At 44.9% G+C, this 19130-nt stretch overlaps 1 protein-coding gene across 1 annotated transcript in view; it reads left to right on the top strand.

Annotated features, from left to right (window-relative positions):
• Positions 1 to 10385, top strand: part of Pcdh10 (protocadherin 10) — a 45732-nt gene extending 35347 nt beyond the window's left edge. The window contains exon 5 of the mRNA XM_090356946.1: positions 8778 to 10385. Coding sequence (XP_090213072.1) covers positions 8778 to 8851 — 74 coding nt within the window. The 3' untranslated portion in view covers positions 8852 to 10385. The remainder of the gene's footprint in view (positions 1 to 8777) is intronic.
• The last annotated feature ends 8745 nt before the right edge of the window (positions 10386 to 19130 follow it).

The raw sequence follows: 19130 nt of genomic DNA, 5'->3' as shown, positions 1-19130 counted from the left end.
ATAGTGTTTGTTACTGTGAATGTGATAATAATACATTAGTAAAATGAGTGTAAATGTAATATATTATTTTATATTGGTGTACATATGGAAATAAATAAAACTAGGCTACACCATTTTTTTTCATGTATGGGTCTTCCACTGACACCTAGGGAAGCACTGGAATAAAAATCAGTGAGAGATATGGCCCGAAGAATAAAATAAATAAGATAGTAAGTCTCAGCATATCAGGCCAAAGGGACATCAGTTTGGAAGCAAGTGTCTCTGAAAGCAATGTGTTCAAGATGAGAAAAATCCACTCCACTTAGGCTGAATTTAGGCTTTTATTATTTTTTAAGTCATTCCACTTCATAGGATTCTCATGATTTTCACACTGAATCTTTTAAGCTCGTACTTTTTCTTCTTCTTGGGGCTGTGGGGTTTTTTTTAGCTTTCACTTGTAATGTGGACTACATGAACATTCACTGCGAGGTGGCATTTAAGATGACGGGAGTGCCTGTATTAGAAAGTTTAGAAGCCTTGCCCTTGCACACTTAAAGAAGCAGGAGAAGTAACATCCGAGTATTACTTAAATGATAAAGTATGAGTTGAAGGATGACCCTCTGAATTTACCCTGGAGAGCTGGAGTCTGGCGGCACCTGAGGAATTACAGTGAGATACCTCGCATCTCCTGTGTGGTCTCTGGACCTGGCTTCCGTGGGTTCAAGGACTAGCAGAGACATATAAGGCAGAGCCCAGGACCAGGTGTTGCTGTGGCTTTGTGCATTCAACATGGGATCAAGAGAACTGGTGGTGGGGTTGGGTAGTCGTCCCCAGAATGGCCTCCGTTTTCCCTGGCGGCCCCTCCCGCCTCTGTGGAGGCCTTCGTGTCTCTTTCGTCCTTTGGGGACAATGTGGTTCAGATGATTTCCTCCTCACACTGGATTGTAGAGCTAAACTTAGATGTGACTGAGTACGGATTCAACTCTTGGCCACCTTGAAGAGTGTGGAAAGATGTGGCAATGCCCGCCTGGAAGAAAATTCTAGTCCATTTTATGTTGGGTTTTTTTGGGGGGAACCAAAGATATTCAAGGAAAACACTAAATAACCAAATGACCAAGAAATGAAACGCTGAAAAACTTGTAGTCAAAATCCATCAGCAGATCACAAGATCCGTTTAGTGTCTACAGATGGGAAGCACAAAAAGCAAGTGAATGCAATACAGAGAAGCAGGTGGCAGAGCAGGGGACGCGGGGTGAATGTCGGTCGGTCCCTGTGTGAAGTAGGCCCAGGGTGAAATGTTTCTTTCTGTGCATCTCTGGTCAACGCAGAGCAGTGTCCCGTGTGAGTGAGGCTTCACAGTCAGGATTCGTTACTGCTGGGGACAGTCAGGGGACATGTTTGAAGATGTTGCCCCACCTATGAGTCTTAATCTTTACCTTCATAAAATATAGATAAGCGTTGGAGTTGTAGGATTTTTTTTTCCTGAGAAGCAGGTGAACAGAGAGTGCAGCACTCCCCTGTGGGTGGTACCTACTGCTAAGATGTCCCATCGCCTTGCCTCTGTACTTGATTGGTGACTCTGCAGAGTCTACAGTGCAGTGGACCCTTAGCTCACAATGTCAGATGACCATAGGCAGCATTTCTCTTATGGAGCATCGTTGTTGTCCACCATCAAGATGAGTGGCTTTGCTTTTCTTACGCTCTCACCAGCTCTCCGAGCTTTCTCACCTCTGTCTCTCCATTTACCTGGGAAACGGAGTCTAGAAAACAAAATTCACACCTCGCTGAGCTCCGGAATCTCCTGCAGTTCCCTCTTGCAATTCTAAAGTCCCCCTGCATTCTTATTGTGGAAAAATAAATATGCATGCTTGCACAGGGGCAATCAAACTGCCTTTCTTGATTCCAGTGTCCTTTTAAAATATTGCGACACAAATATTTGTTGGAAATAGAGCACATTTGAAAGAATCAAATTTTTGCATACAATCATTTTTATTTCTCTTCCATTCATTTGGGAAATTAATTTGGGCTGTATTCAGAATCTGTTCAATGGAGCTGGATTGTACAATGGTCCATCACTGTATGTCAGGCCCTTGGCTTGGCCAAACCTCTTCCCTAGAGGTGCTTAAAATAGTCTTGCAATGTCCTTTGCTTATGAATTAAAAGTTCTGTTTTAGAATTTAAATTTAAATTAGGCCTTAAGATTTTCAGTTACAAGTATGGTAGTTTATAAGCATCGGCAGCCAAATGAGTGTTTGTGTTTAGAACTGGTGATTTCATGAGGGCTCTCCTGGGGTGATTTAGTGACTTGTGGAAGAAGCACTCCGGCGTCTGCTTGGTTTTCTTTCTGTCTGGTCCTCTGAGAACAAGGGAGAGTCACAGGGCCATCCCTCACAGACCCCACCCTGCCTCCGCCATTGTGCATAGCGCTTCTCTGGACCATGAAAGAAAGAAAGCACGAGCACTGTCGTTGGTAACTGGACGTCTAAACCTGCACCTTCTTACAGAGGCAGAGTGTGAGGTGTCTTGGCTGTGTTCTCCTTGGCGAAGGACTACTTCAGAGTTCTCTGGGAATGCACTTCTCTCAAAATTGATTGTGTGTGTGTGTGTGTGTGTGTTTATGTGTGTGTGTATGTATGTGTGAGAGAGAGATTGGGTAGCACATGAAGGAACATGCGAAGAGACGAACTCAGCGCGTAGATTAACCCCTGTGTTCCATGTCCTGCGAGAGTCTCCATGCCCAGGTCGAAAACAGCCCCATTTCATGAGCACAAGCTGGCTCTGGTCTTCAGAACAAGGAGATGGGTGTTGTTTCTCCTGAGCACCTGGGAAATCTCCCCTTCCTTCTAGCCGGCCCGCATCGACCACAGAGACACACTCACCTTTCCCTCCCAGCTCAGTGAGGAGTGCTCGTCGTCGAGACAGGTAGAACTACATTAATGTGCATTCAAATATGGAGAAAGGAAAGGAAATTCAATGCCCATTGTTTGAAGTTGGTGTATAAGAATTGGAAGTGGAAATATTTATTTTTAAGTATGATATTAAAATTTTCTACAGGGTAACACTGATAATTCACGGATGCTCCCTTAGTCCCATGGTTAGATGTGTCACCTCGCCACTGCCTGTCCTGGTGGCGTGGCGTGGCGTGGCATGGCTCAGTGGTAGAATGCAGGTTGCATCCCTAGCACTGAAGAGGAGCCTCTGAACCCCACTCTGCTCCTGTCTGCCAAGCTTGCACTGAGGCCGTGGACTCATCATCTTAGGAACCATAGGGGCGCCGCAGGTGACACTGGCTTAGCCCCTGGGGCCCTGCTCATCCACGGGGCCATCATGGGGCTGGGTCACCCAGCAGAGATGGCAGGTCAGCTCAGTCCATCAGCTCAGTCAGTGACAAGCCACATCAGGTCACCTTCACCTGCAGACAGCATCGCAGGGTTTTATTTTAATACAGTATTTCCATGTGAGAAACACTGTTAACACTTCTGTAGAAGAGTCTACCCCAGGATAAGATACAGATAATTAGAAGATGCAAGTAAATGTTGCCGGTAAATAAACATTATTAGCACTGAGTAGAAAAATGAGAGAGAGAAAGAGAGAGGGAGAGAGGGAGAAAGGAGAAGAGAGGGAGAGAGGTTGAGTTCAGGCCTATCCTCAGCTGCACTGCCCGTAGGAGACAGCCTGGCAGGGTTTGCTTAGACTAGACTGATTAAACTGGAGGGGAAGAGGAGGTGGGGAGGCTTTCCAAGGGGGGGATCCCTCCCGCATTAGTGGGCTTCGGCTGGGGATGGAGAGAGAGAGAGACTTCATACGTCTTCATCTGGGTGGATCACGAGAAACGCAGAAGGAAACAAGAAGAGCGTCCATGTAGCAAGGCTTTCTGCCATCATTCTCATTTCAGCTCCACTGGGGGATCAGCTAGGGCCTGGACTGCACAATGTGTAAATAATTCCACATCATTGTAGGTGTTTTTGTACTAGTACCAAGCGGCAGAATTTGTCCTGTGTTTTTTTTCCTTTCTCTTTGTGTGATATTTGATGTTTATTATTGTTTAAATTTTATCTCAAGTTATCGCTTTTCATTAATTATGTCTCCTTGGCAATATCTAAAAACAGCCAATATGTAGGTTATAAATATTTTTAAAGCTTTTTCTTTTTATTCTTAATCTGATCAAAATTAGGTTTGACTAAGATAAAGAGTAAGTCAGTTCCTCTCTGATTTATTGTGACACACACATGAAAACATATATGGCGAAGATATACTAATAAAAAATAACAATTTTAAATACTTTTCTTTCCTCTTCATTTGAACTCAAATTGTGTTTGAGCACATAGTTTTAGGGAAGATATTGAACAAAGTAGAAAACCTGTTCAGCGCCTCACATAGGTGATTATCGCTGCTCGTAAGGTGGACATATGGATTTGTGGTTTGAGATCAGGATGCAAAGGAAAGTTTATTGCAATCCATCTTCAAAATACACAGCAAAAAAGGGCATGGTTTAAGTGGTTTTACATCAGCGTGGTGGACATCAGGGCCTGAGTTCAAACCGCAGTGGTGACAGACATGCACAAATGCACACTGATGCACATAGAGATACACATGTATGCCCATGCAGAAACATCCCCAGACTTCAGGCTTGGTTCTGAGTCCTAGCAATCTTATTTTCTTTTAGCAATCTCTTTCTTTTTTTAAAGTGAGCTTCTCCTAATAACATTATTTACCTGCCAAGCAGGTCTTGAAGATCTGACTTTACACATCTAGAAGACGTTGGCTATCTTGTGGAAAACTTCAAACTTCACTCTTATTTTTTCTTCACTCTCAGTTCTCAACCAGACCATGCTAGCTTTCCAGTTTGTGTCCTGTTTTATCTTGCAATCCTTGCAGTAAACTACATATTAAACCTTTCAAGGGGGTTCCTCACATAAGTCCTCACTGTGTGCTTTCTTCCCATGTCCTGGGTTCATCTGTAAGGCAGAGTCTCGTTGATAATATAAATAGCATTCAGCTTATCTTGATCATCTCTGGAGAGGGTGAATGTCCTGTACGTTTACATGAAAGTGAAATATGTGAATGTACTTTGTTTATTCCTGGTAACATGTCATGTTGACAGCAACCAGGAAAAGTAGAAGCCAGGCACGGGTGGCTCAGGCCTGAATCCTAACTACTCCGGAGGCTGAGATCTGAGGATCCCTATTTGAAGTCAGCTCAGGAGGGAAATTCCATGATTCTTATCTCCAATTATTGACAAAGAAAGAAAGAAAGAAAGAAAGAAAGAAAGAAAGAGAGAGAGAAAGAGAGAAAGAGAGAAAGAAAGAAGAAAAAGAAGAGAAAAGAGAAAAAAAAAACAGATGTATCCCCGTGTTTGAGTGCAGGACAGAACCTAGGCTCTGACTTCAACCCCCAGGACTGTCACTAGAAAAGAAACAAAACAGGCAAAAGTAGACTCAGACCATGAATGCATCTCCCAGAGACATTGTATTTAATAACTGTTCTTGATCAGAAATAAACTGACTTTAAAAAGGCATCCCCTGAACACCTCGTGAGGCCAAGTAACTCAGCTGAACATGTTTCAAATAAGTTACTCAAAAAAGTAAACCAAAATAAGGTAGGTAGAGGGTTTATTCTAGATAGATAGATAAAGGATCGATTATAGATGGATAATAGATAGATAGATGATAGGTAGATGGATGGATGGATGGATGGATGGATGGATGGACAGATGTGGATAACATCTGGTTCTTCCTGCAGTCTCACGGGTGGGGAAGGTCTCCTCAGGTGCCCACCATTGTTTCTACCTGTGCAGTCCACCTCTCTGAGGAGAGCTCTGTGGGGCTCCCAGAGACCTCAAATTGTGGCATGACTTGTACTCTGCTGCTCACCGAATGGCAGGCTAATTAATCTAGGAGACAGTGTGTGGGAGCCAGGAAGATGTCTTTATTTCATGAGCTTTCTAAGACTCTGGTTGTGTAATCCCGGCTCTCTGCATGCCTGTCCCATGTAAGGAGCTGGTTTAGAACCAGAGCAAAACAAACAGGATAAAGCAGACAGCCCGGGAAGCACCCGGGCAGTGAGAGGCGCGGACAGCTCGCAGGCCGTGGATTCCTCCTCGAGGCTGAGGGCCAGACTGCAGGACAGGTGGCCCTGGGCCTCAGGTCCAGCAGGGACAGTGGACAGCTGCTCCATGTGAGGTGCAAGAGAGTCAGAGCTGTTTCCAGAGGAGGCCAGCCAGAACCACAAGGACAGGTGAACGGTGCCCCAGGGGTGCTACAGACAGGTGGACAGCCTCTGGCTTCAGAAACCCAGAACTCACCACTCCACGTGCAGCAGGGGGGTTGGAGGGCAGCCAAGAGGAGAGGGCAAGTCATGAGACTTGGCTTCCTTCAGATCTTACCTTTCCCCTTCCTCCTGTACCTGTTGGGAAAGCTCTCACGACCCCTGCTGCTGTGCAGAAAGTCTCAGATGAGGGATTGGTGGAGCTGGGGCCTCTGCCACCATAGCTTTGCAGATACCAGATGGGGTCAGGCCTGTGAAGCAGCTCTGCAGGTGGAAACTGGGAGACAAAGGCCACCCCAGACTAAAAGCACGAGGGTCAGACCTGATCCCACCCCTCGGCCAGTGTGGGAGGGGGCACTCTGATTCAGTGCACAGTGGCACATGCCTGCCATTCTCCCAAACCAGGGTGGGGGGACACTGGGAAGGGCACAGAGCATACGACAAGCTGGGCATACGACAAGACCCTACCTCGAAAGTACCCCCTGGAAAAGGAGCCATGGGCAGGGCTCAGACGGGCTGACACTGCGCTTCCACCGCTGGTGTCCAGGTGTCATGCAATGTGGGGTGGACGGGGTCGGGTGGGAAGGGGAGCTCAGCCTACTGGGCGCTTCTTCAAAACTGTTTACATACCATCTTTTGTTCAATTTTCACCTCAAGATCTGAGCCCCTAAGCATTTCACATCTCATGGCTTCCAGCTCATGTCCTGACCACCGCTGGCACAGGGGGTCTGGGAGGCCTGAGGGCTGTGGAGGGGCCCATGGCCCTTCTGTGGGCATGGACTCCCCTCTCTCCTCCCCACACAATGGGGGCCCTGTGGGGAGGGAGGGGGCACCCTGTTGTGGTCTGGAGCAGCCCAGATGCAACCCCCGCCCAGGTCTCCCCAAGAAGGACTCTGTGGCTCCCCCACAGTTGTGGAGGGGCTGGCACTGAATGCTTCATCACAGCCACCACGCTGTGCTCAGCCTGGTGTGACATTGCCACCCCCTTGGGAGACTGAGGCAGAACACGAGTGGAGGTTGGGGCAGCAGAGGCCCAGAGGCCGTCCGGCCTCCAACTGCCCTGAGCCATGCCTGCCTGATGGCACATCTGTACATGAACTTACCACACCTTTATGCAGAGAACTGGAAAGGAACTTTGGACCAGATGCCCAAATGCCTGGGGGTAAAACAGGACCCAGCCACACACTGCTGAGCATCTGCACGTGTGATTCTCATTAACATTAAAGAACCTTGCTAGGGTTTTCCTGAGAAGTAATGAATAATTTGAGAGTTAAACATGAAAATTTAAAGGCAAAGATTTTAAATTTATAAAAATAATATGTTTGACAATTAAGTAGGAAACTCTAAAAATAACATAAGCTTATTTCTTTCATCACATATCAGTAAATAAAATTGGAAAATACATTAATTCAAGGGTCTCCAAATGGAATTATTACACTCATTTATTTCTCACTTTTGTTATGAAACTTCATCTTTATCTTGAAACCAAATGGCAGTTTCGGTCAATAATGTTGCAATCCAGTATGTAAAGTATATGGTCATTTTTATGGACTATTCTGTGATTCTTTACACAACCATCTCAAAGATGATAATTACTTATAAAAATATAATTTTGCAACACATCTTTTTCTTTTCACTGTATTGGTTATGCACTACCTTATTCTACTTGAAGTGGTGCCCAAAATTGTATCTAAATAGTAGCAGACAACTAGCAAGCTTTGGCATTCTAGGTCAATTTAATTATACTGTGCATGAGAGAAACTAGGCCATTTGAGTATTGCCTTTGCCACCAGAAATGACACCTGGGTGTTAATGAGCTGGTAATTAAGAATTGGCACATCCTGACATGTCCACTGTTTTGGACTAGATATCCATATGTTTCAGAACTTGTGTGTTAAGTACTTTGTGAACTGCAGAAGTTTGTGTATGTGCTCTTCAAATGCTAATTTTTCATGAAAGAAAATTTCAACCTAAAAAATAAGCCCTGTTAATTTACAGATTGAAGTAACTTTTTCTCATCATCTCAAATTCGTGAAGCTTTTTAAAACTAACGAGTATAATTCGGAGAGCCACCTGTTAAAAGATTCCCTGTGGTGGTATTACTTTTAGTTTAAAATTGTTTACAGAACTTGCATTTTTAATGGTCTTTTGTGAGATGAATAAGGACCCCCCAAAATGTAAATAGTGGCTCCAAGGGATAGAGTGCTAGCTTTGGGCAAGAGAGCTCAGGGACAGTGCTCAGACCCTGTGTTCAAGCTCCATGGACCAACAACAACAAAAAAGAAATTAAATGACTGTGTCACACAAACAAGCAGACAGTCAGAACACACACACACACAGGCACAGACACACACACACACACACACACACACACACACACACACACACACACACACACACTACAGACATTGCAGTAGCAGCCAGACAGGGAATGGGGGGGGGGGGACAGGAGGTGGGACTGGAAGGTGGTCTCTGGTTTCAGGAGTGTCTGGCCTGCTCATCTCATCTCCCTCCCCTTGTGGTGCTTGCAGAGACACTGTGGAAGCAGCTGTGTGGAGAGGCCGTCTGGAAAGGCACGGAAAGCCCGACCCCACCCCAGGAGTGAGCTCAGAAGTGGAGCCCCAGAGCCAAGATCCACAGAAGACGGTGCCCCAACCAACAATGCCACTAAAGAGACCTTAGCCGGGACTCTGAGCTGACTCCAGGAAACTTCATCATTCCGCAACAGTCAATCACAGTAGGATACCGAGGGCAGAACCCCTTTGTTACAGTAATACCAAGACCAGAGTTTATTTCTGGTGTGATGTAGCTCTTTTCCCCAACACGATGTGAAATGTACGTTGACTGTTTCTTTGCTTTCCTCTTCAATTGTCAGCTCTTTATTCCTCTCTCTCAACGATATCTCACCAGTTTCTGGATACATCTATTGGTTAATAATAATAATAATAATAATAATAATAATAATAATAATAAACGTGTTCTCATCAGGTGTACCAAGAATTAACTTCAGTGAATTTCAGCTGTGGGGATCACTTTCTCATTTTCTTCTTTGAAAGTATTTGCTTTCCCATTTCACCCGGGGGTAGCACTCAGCGCCTTTTATATGCAGATTGCTCTAATTACACTGGGAAATGGCTCCAGATTCCCTCTGCTTAAAAGGGGAACCAGAAAGGCCAAAGGTAAAGTGGAGAATAGGAAAGCTGAAACCAAGAACTCCATCACTGAAGGGAGAGGCGGCTGAGCAGCCGCGGGCACAGCTTTCCGCCAGGACGGAAAGGTGCTTTGGGTGGCCAGGGCCCGGCCAGGGGGTGGACTTTGCTCTCCCCTCAGAACCGGATCTGTGAAAGGAGAGCCAGGCCTTCTTAGAGAACCATCCCCTCTCTTCTCCAGAGACCACTCCCGGGCTGAAAGATGAGAAGGCGTGCTCTAGAGTGGAGTCACCTGGCCAGCCTGTCATACCTTAGACAGGTTACCTTCCAGGAAGGCTGCAGGGAAAGACCTGGGTGGGGCAGGTGACAGAGCCAGGGAGAAGCCCTTCCCTCCCCATCCCTGCAGGAGGATGTGGGATCCTGGGTCCTTTCCACGTGCCAAACTGGGAATCCTCAGGACGCTGGTAAGGAGCAGATTCTAAAACACGTAGCTGTTGTGGGCGAGGGTATGCCCGTTAGTTCAGGAGCACTGTCCAGATGGCCTTGGCATCTGGGAGTCCTGCGGGAGGAATCCACGGCTCCTGTGTGAAGGCTGAGCCCTCAAGAAAGCATGGTCCCAGCGATGGCCCCAGCGCTCGAGAAACAGGTCTTCTGCTGGGAGGTGAGGATTGGAAGAGGTAAAGGTACAAGGGGTAAATTGGAAATTGGAGTCAGGAAAGAGGGTGGATTTTTTTTTTAACAAAATGTACATTTTGGAGAAATGCGAATTCCAGCTGGCTCAGGTAGCTGATGAACATAATTGTGTGTGCTTGGCTTAGGGTCAGACAATCTTGCTGTGCTCAGCATTTGCAGAGCTCACCGTTCATTGACTTACAATGTAGGTATGGACATAAATGATGACGATTCAAACAGTAGCAGAAAAACATGGTTGGTTACTAGGTTTGGCACTGTAATCTTTTGAGAAATGTGTCTATTTACTAAAAAGCTCTTGTTTTTTTTTAAAAATAAACTTGGAAAACAAACTTGGAAAAAAAACCCAGAAGGTTTCAAACATGTAAATATGCACACACACACACGCACACACACACACACACACACACGCACGTACACACACGCACACGGGGGTCTATTTCTCCACTCAGAGCCACTCTTCTCAGTGGATAGTATTGGGGATATATCGACAATATTTAAAGGATGTCACCTATGAAGATTTTCAAAAATTGGTTCTTCTCTAGCTTTACTACGAATTCATCTTCATCAAATGTTTAGTTAATTTGGAAACACAAGTTAGTTCTCAGAGGAACATTCCGGTTATAAATTGGGTTTTGGATGGAGTCAATCAAAACAAGGTCCCTTAAAACAGGAGATTCTTTTCCATCTGAGCCACGCCCTCCCTGAGCTCCCTTAGGGTTTCCTGTGGCCTGAACCACACAAAATCATACCCGGAAAGCCTGCTGGCCACCCGGGGTGAGCTGCCGTCCCATCCAGTCAGCCCTCACCAGCACAGCAAGGCCTTTCTGTGTGTTCACAGTGGTGAAAGCGCATTGGTTCTCATGTGAGGCCAAACCACCGCTGGGACCAAGGCAGCAGCTGGGACTGGAGAAAAGAGAGTGGCTGTCCTTGAGCGGCCGTCCAGCGGCCCCTCCTGTGACAAGTTCGTGTCCTTAGCCTGCGCTCAGTGAGACCTGGAAGTTAAGGGTGAGAGGTGGGGGGAAAGGCCAGAGCTTTCTCATTATGAATTGATTGACCGTCTCCCAGCCTTGACACTGAAGCTACCCCCAAGCTGCGTCTTGCTCCTGCTGTTCCTGTCAGTTTGAGGAGAGAGAGGATAAAGGGAAGAACTTTCCTGAAGAACATTGCCCTGTGTGATTGATTGCACGAGAGCTGCTCCCCGAGTTAGCACAGGCGAGGGCAGGGCGGCTCTCGCGTGGTGGCTGGTGCTCCAGGACAGGACAGGGGGGACGAGGCTAGCGGTGGAAGCAGGGGGAGGACGTGGATGCGGGTCTCTAAGGTTTACAGAAAGCATGTCAAGCCGACGGCCATGGAAGGTGGTTGTGGGCGGTGAGGAGAGCCAGGCACCTGGACACCCACCGCCCCCCCCCAGGCTGCTGTAGGCCACAGATACAGGCCTGTCTACCAACGCCAGTTCACCCTCTGCGCGGTGTGCCCTGAGCTTACACACGCAGTTCCCGTCTAGGAAAGGCCTGCTGGGTCCCCTCTCAGCGGCCTCCATGTGGCCTCTCCATCCCCACCTTTCTTACCTGGATTCTACCACGTGAGCCTCAGCACCACTTCCAGCACCACGTGTACATATGTGGTTCAGAGGAATCGAACCTGAGTCTTTGTGCGTGCTAGGCAAGCACTCTACCACTAGGCCACACTCCCAGCCCTGCATTTACTCTGAAGTGTGATAGTCTCATCCTGTGCTTCACAGATATGTGAGTTTTATATAAAAATAATAGGCTTGTTCTAGAAAACTTGCAATGAGGGAATTCCAATTTTTTTTTAATTTGCCATTTCCTTTTGGATGAATCACCTCTCACCGCAGCTGCATGAGGGCTGACGTGGGGGCTGTGGGTTGTCAGGTGAGGAAATGACTGCCCTGGGGCTTTCTAACGCCACATGCTACGTGGCACATCCTTTTCATCCTCACAGCAAATTGTTCAGAATTCTCCTTTGCAATCATTCTTTTAAAATAAAAAAGCACACATTCCAATGAGAATAATATTAGCAATAACTTCCCTTAGAGTCTTAATAGACGTGTCAAATGATGTTTATAATATGCCATGGCTAATTAAATCGTGTGAGATTCTGCGTATTACATCATTCAGGGTTTTTTTTAATTTATTGTTACAAAACGTACAGAGCACTGCATTGTTTTCATTTTATGCCCCACTTCATTGAAACACATGCCACATACATAGACATTGCATAAATGCACAGTGCATGCCAATATATTCCTCAGGCTCACAGACTTTATTATTTTCAATGAAAACTATAATGAAAAAGAGCTTTCAAAAACTTTTGTGCAATTAATAATAAAATGTGAGACCCCCCCAAGGTTATTTCCCAGGTTCCATTGTGCTTCCCTCTGTATTATTTTAGAAGTCTAATTTTTGTTTTCTGCATTTTCCATCTGATCTTCTTACATTATCATACCATAATTTGTTTCCAAAACAGTGCTAGGAAATGGCGTGTTGATTTCTTCTTTACTAAAATATATTTTCATTATTTTTGAAGTAATGAACACATTTCTATTTTTACGGAGTTCGCTGACAACACCTTTTTCCATTATTTTATTTTTAGCTATCTAAGTTTAAACTTGACAGCGTGTCGTTTAAAATTCAAAGTGAAATAATCAGACCATTTTTCTTCCACTTACCCTCACTTGAAGGTTCAGTTATTTCGACTGGATAATGAGATCAATAATGGCTAAATTTATACCCAGAGCCACATCCTTGGGGATGTGTTTTTCCTTCCCATGGGCTTTTGAGATCTGTCACAAATGTGGATGGAGCAACAGTCCCCTGCAAGTGTCTGTCAGAGGCTTTGAGATCGTTTCTTTATGGAAGGAGGTACGAATAAATCACACCCATGCAGTGTAAAAGGTCAGCTTCTAAAACACATTATTATACCACTTAAAGTCTAGTCCGTTTTTGCTTAAAATCAGTATTTTGCCACTTTCATATTAATGGGATCAATAAAAAAAATGTATAATAAACCAGAAGCACATTGCTGATTTGGAAAGGGCGTTATTTCATTCAACTACAAAATAATGCTGCGCAATTATCCTTCTTTTCATGCGTTATGGCTTCAACATCTATATTCTCTGAGAAGTGACAGTGGCTAATCAATATTAAATAAGGGTTCTGGCATGGAAAACACTGCCCCTCCCCCAGATTCTGTGGGAGGTGAGAAGGGAGACTTCCCTTCTGGTACTGTATTTCGGTAGGGTCAACTTACAACCGCTGATAAAATCCACAAGGGAACATTAAAGTGACAGAGCACTTTCACTGACTGACTGGATTCAGAATTTGTTTCGTCTCTGGCAGGGGGTGTTTAGTGAGTCTAGGGGCACACTCGTGTGCTATCCACCCCACCTTTCCTCAGGCACGGCGCTCGTGGGCACTGAGGTCATTCCCCATGCCACCCAAGCAGTGTCACACAGGGATGTCTCCGCCACACTCTTCTTCTGAGGGAGAGCACGGTGTTTCCAGTGCACTCTCCTGGCCTCATCTTGACCATTTGTGAATATGTCCTCCAAAATCTCTCCCCTCACGGCCCGCGGAGCTGCCCTGAGCCCAAGCCATTCCAACTTCCTCCCGAAGACAAATGGTTCTAAAGACACGAGAAACCCTGCAAGTTTCTGGAATGACTGCGGGACAAGGGCAACTTCATTCCCCTTCCTTTAAAATATCTACACCTATATACACATATAATTTAAATGTGTTTAAAACGCTAGAGTTCTTCCCCTCCAGGGCTTTAATCTGCAGCCGTGTCCTTGCACACCAATGTGTGGCCGGGGCCACGGGAAGGCGGGGTCAGCAAGTGTTCACCAAGGTGAGTGAGGCAATGGATCCTGGCACAAGAGCTTCCAGCACAGGAGGCTTCAATGCCCTCGACCTGTGGTGGTAAATGAAATGTTTCCATTTAAGACGTACTGAAGGCAAATGTCTTCCAGTGAATTCTTTAAGCCATTGTTGTTACGTTTCATGTGGAGCAAGATTGGGTAGTGGTTAATAGCTAATGAGTAAATTAAGAGATAGCATGGAAAAGAAGAAGCTGAGAATGAGATGTGAATGCTTTATGAATTTATTTACTTCACAAGCATTTGGTGACTGGACAATCATTTCAGCACGGTGAGGCTGCAGACAGACAGACGGCAGAGAGAGGGCTGCTCTCCACGCTTCCCCCAGCCCCAGACATTGCACTAAGATTTCTGATTGGAAATTGTAAAAACTCCCTTTTGGGGTGATATTTTTCAAATAGGTTGCTTAAAATCTCTTCTCACATTCTGTTGGCCTTTCTTCCAGTGTTAAGAAGACGCTTATGGTGAACGGGAGTTAATTTTTGTTGTATAGTCTAACCTGTCAGTATTTTCTTTTGTAGTTATACTTTCTGTTCTAGAAACAATTTTGTTAGGGAAATGGCAGTATTTGACTATAAAGAAAAGAACAAAACAGAGAAAGATTAGATTTCCTTTTACTGCAGATATTTTAACCTTTGCATGCAAATGCCCCGTGCAAGCAGAGCTGGCTGGGCTGGGAAGAGAGGCCAACAGCTTGCTGGAAGCCCTCTGCTGACAAGCACACCCTTGCGATTTCACCTCCCCACTTCCTTCCTCCCGTGTTTCCAAACTCTGCGTGTTTGCTGCCATGTCTCTTATCACAATGGACAAAACCATTTCCCCGATAGAGACGGCAATGTAGTGGCAAAGGCCTCTTGGATCACAGTGCAGGGGGCGTGGGGCCCACCTCCCCGCAGGGCACAGCTGGTCCGTGGTCCCTTCATACACACCGGCCGTGGCTGGCAGCACAGGGGTAGCCTGAGTGGCCGTTGGTGACCGGAGCTGCTTCATTGTGCTGCTCCTCAACTCTTGGTTTAACGGCAGTCCAGGCCACTTCCAGGGCACTCCACCAGCCTTGAGAGTCGCGAGTGGTGTTGTGAAAGGGAATCGTCACTGAGCCTGAGGTGAGTGACCTTTCAAGGGCTCTAGCTCGATGTGGTGGTGAAGAGTGTTGTATTTCCTTTGAGCCCTCCTGTGCCATTTTTGCAAGTCATGAAAACTGACTTTTTAATCCAAGACTGTGTTATTTACAGGTAACCTCCACTAACTGTCCATCAACGCCACTCTGTGTTTTCAGCCACAGTCGTGTTGCTGCTCATTTAAAAGGCTGCATGGTCTCTTACCTACATATTTTTAATTCGTGTATATGACAGGATAAAACTGGTCCTATTTGGTGTAGAAATAGTTCATCTTCTCTTCATTTCATAAAGCACAACAAGACTTCTGCATCAGTCCTAGAAAATAGCTGTATCTATCTGTCTAGACCTATTTCTATATATACGAAAAGATGAATACGTATAAAGTACACATTGATATTTATGTCATACACTTGAGAGTGTTTCACATCATGCCACCATTTCTTGGGTGATTTTACTTCATGGATATAGCAAATTTATAAACCAAGCTCTGGTTAATTTCTGCATAACAGCATATATCTCAACAATTATAACCGAGTCCTTCAATAATTGTATAATTGTGGTGTGTGTGTGTGTGTGTGTGTGTGTGTGTGTAGTTTTGTTCTTCCTACCTCCCTCACAGAGCTCCATTTATCTGGACCAGCAAAATGTTACCAGCTCCGACAACTTTAATTGTCCCACACATATTGCTTATGCCATAAATAACATTCAAAATTTGAATAATTCAAACTCAATATATTTATTTATAAATAAAAGATTTCTTTCTTATTTAGGACTTACTTTGTGCAAATAAATTTTCCTTCCCAAGATACAGATTTTTACATCAGGTCTGGAAAAATTTGACCTTGGTTGGTAGGGAAGCACAAATAAAAGTTTAACCTGGGTATTCATAACTTTTCTCCATTCCAGTACCTATGCTTCAGGAAATTGCATCATAATTTTATTTATTCATGCTTTTTGTATATTTTACTAACAATACCCATGAATCTAACTTGAAGCTTGACTTATATCTAGCAATATATGTCCATACTTCTCCACATTTTGATAACAGTACCACAATTTGGGGGATGTATACAATTTTTTTTCAGAAGATAAGTTAGATTTTCTTGTCCCAGTTCTTGTTTTTTCCTTTAACTGGTGATGATTCTGTCTTGTGGATATTTTATTTATATTGTGTGGAGCACACTACTAAAAATTTCTAATTCTCCCTAATTTTCTCAGTCCTGACAATAATTGACTCGTGAGTTTTGCTTTCATTTGTATCTGGATATTTTTATATACAGATCTAATGCTATTTTTCTTTTCCCTTACTATCAATACAAATTCAACCAAAACGCCACACAGTCTTGTTCATGTTTTTCTTTTGGTTTTACTCCTTTATACTGGCTAAAAGTCTATAGAACGTATGCCACACGTCCAGTTTTGAAAACCAGGCTTTTATAAAGGACAAAGATAAGAGCTCTCTGAAGCCAAATAGAGTGATACGAGTGTGTGCACACTTCCATTAGTGGGGATTCTTCCTGAGTTTGGAGAACAAAATGCTATTCCTTTGGAAGTAGGGTTTTCCGTGAAGTTGATGCTTTTCCTTGTCGGCTGAACGATACCCCAGGCCTTAATTAAGGAGTGAGTTTGTGGACTTTCCTGAGTTTCCATTTTAAATAAGGAACAAATATTATGTACAACATTTTCTATTTCAGTTACAATGACAGCGGCAACCAAAAAAAATATCTTCTGGATCAAACTGCAAGACAGAAGCCAAATTCAGTGTCATCATTTGAAAATCCTCTCTCCTCTGCAAAGGGTAGCTCCAGTTTTAACCTGTCAATCACCTCAATCAAACCAGGAAACTTTTAGTGGTGTTCTACCCAATTAAAACTCCTGTGAATGGTGTCAGGCGTTTTGTGCCAGGACTGGGGCGTGAACTCAGGGACTGGGTATGGTCCCTTACCTTATTTAGCCCAGCTCGAGCCCCAGATACACTTTTCAGCTGTTTGTGGCTCACTGGAGGTAAGAGTCTCACGGACTTCCCTACCCTGCCCGCTTCAAACAGTCATCTAACAATCTCAACCTTCTTCAAAGCTAGGATTACAAGCTTTTTCCAATGGTGCCTTTAGATGACAGAATTTTACCCCCCAAAATTAACTGTAAGTGTATTAGGAGAGAAAGGGTCTTAAAAATGTAAATCAGGGGCTGGGAGTTTGTCCTAGTGGTTAAAGTGCTTGCCTAGCACGCATGAAGACCCGGGTTCGATTCCTTGGTACCACATATGTAGAAAAAGCCGGAAGTGGTGCTGAGGCTCAAGTGGTAGAGCTCTAGCCTTGAGAAAATCCAAGGACAGTGCTCAGGCCCTGAGCTCAAGCCCAGGACTGGGGGAAAAAATGTAAATCATTTAGGAGTGTTGAAATCTCCCCGAAGGTTGATTAGCTGTTTCATTTACTTCATTTTGTGCAAGCAAATAATTAACACAGCAATGTGAGCCTCCTGTTAATGTAAAAGTACAGATTTTCATTTCTAGCAGCTACAACTGTACTTGGCATATAGCAGGTACTAAGAAATCATTTTAATTAGCAGAGCAATACTACATAGTTTCATATAATCATAGTTTTGTAAAATATGACATATGCTAAATGTTATATTGACCAAGAGGAAATAGCCTTACAAGAGTGTAAAAACTTTAAAGAGAGAAACAGGGCTTAGTTTAATGAGTTATTGATGCATTGCTCCAGGATAGCAGAAAAACATTTATACACTGAAACTAGTTTAAAGACAGGTGACCTTTGAAGAGATTAGTTAACCTTTCAGCAATTTTGGAGAGTTACTGTTCTGAAAGATAAAGGTCAGGGCAGAACTCAAAATGTGGTTATTGTCTTTCCTGTGTTTGTTGCCATGCCTTTAATTTCTAATAAATTAATTCAAACTGTAGAGTCTGTAAAAAAAAGAAGTAGGCTGATTTCTTAAAATAAAAGAGCAATAGTGGTTTGGAGGGTTTGTTTTTCTCCAGGCGTGGTATCTGAATAAACAAAGTATAAAACCCACAGGTTATACTTCTCTTACAACTCTTCTAATCTCATTTCGGCCTAAAGGATGCTAAGATGAAAGTGTATTTAAATAAAGTCGTGACGCTCTTTTTTAAGTAAAGAAGAGTTCGCTTCAGAAGACATTAGTGGTGGCATGCAGCTCTAATCCGTCGCCAGGGAAGCCATGCAGCTGATCGAGGGATCAAAGCCGCTGAGGCTACCTGATACGAAACCACCCCTAGCTCTTCATTCCAGAACCAGAGCTTCAACCCAGCGTGAACCCCTGCCTGTTCTGTTCCACCAGGTCTCGCCAAGACCTGATCATTTACGCACCTCCTTCTCCTGGAGCTGGAGCCTGAGGTCTGCCGTTTCCTCTCGGAGATGTGTGTGCCGGAAATAGTCTACCCTCTTCACATTCCTGGGTTTCCACCAGGACATGTGACAGATGTGACGTGCGCAAGGCCGTCACCTTGACCCAGGTCATGTCCGTCTTTGCCCTTTTCTGGATCCCTGTTTAGAAATGCACAGGAACTGAAGACACCGTGTTTCCTTGCTGGACTGGATGCTGTTTACTAGAGGTCAAGGCAGTTCTGTCGCATCTGGGCAGCTGACTCAGTTTTGGATCTTCTATTCCTACTCTACCTTAGCAGGGTGCCAAGCCCTTAGGAAGCAGGAAACTTCCCGAGGGAGAAGCTCCTGCTGCAGCAAGTGGCGTCCTCCTGACTTTCCCCAGAGCGCCACTGGCCTGGGGAACAGAGGTCAGGCACCCTGTGGATCTGTCAGCTCCCCTCTGTCTTGAAGCCTTTTGCTGACCCTCGCCGGTCAGTCCAGCCAGGACGTTCCCCACCCTCTGGCTGGGAGTGTCCCCGGCCCTCCCTCCCCAGCCCCGTGTGAAGGGAGACTCAGCAGACGCCTGTCTTCTGGTGCCATGATCCAGCCCTTGTTTGCCAGACCTGTGAGGCCAGCTCAGTCCCGCTGAAACTTGAGGAGCACTGAGCCTCGGCTTCCTCTCAAC

Source organism: Megascapheus bottae, chromosome 23, assembly GCF_031878675.1.
Source record: "Megascapheus bottae isolate mThoBot1 chromosome 23, mThoBot2.hap1, whole genome shotgun sequence".
Taxonomy (NCBI): Eukaryota; Metazoa; Chordata; class Mammalia; order Rodentia; family Geomyidae; genus Megascapheus; species Megascapheus bottae.
Note: the sequence above shows the minus strand (reverse complement) of the source record. Positions and strands in the feature narration are given on the sequence as shown.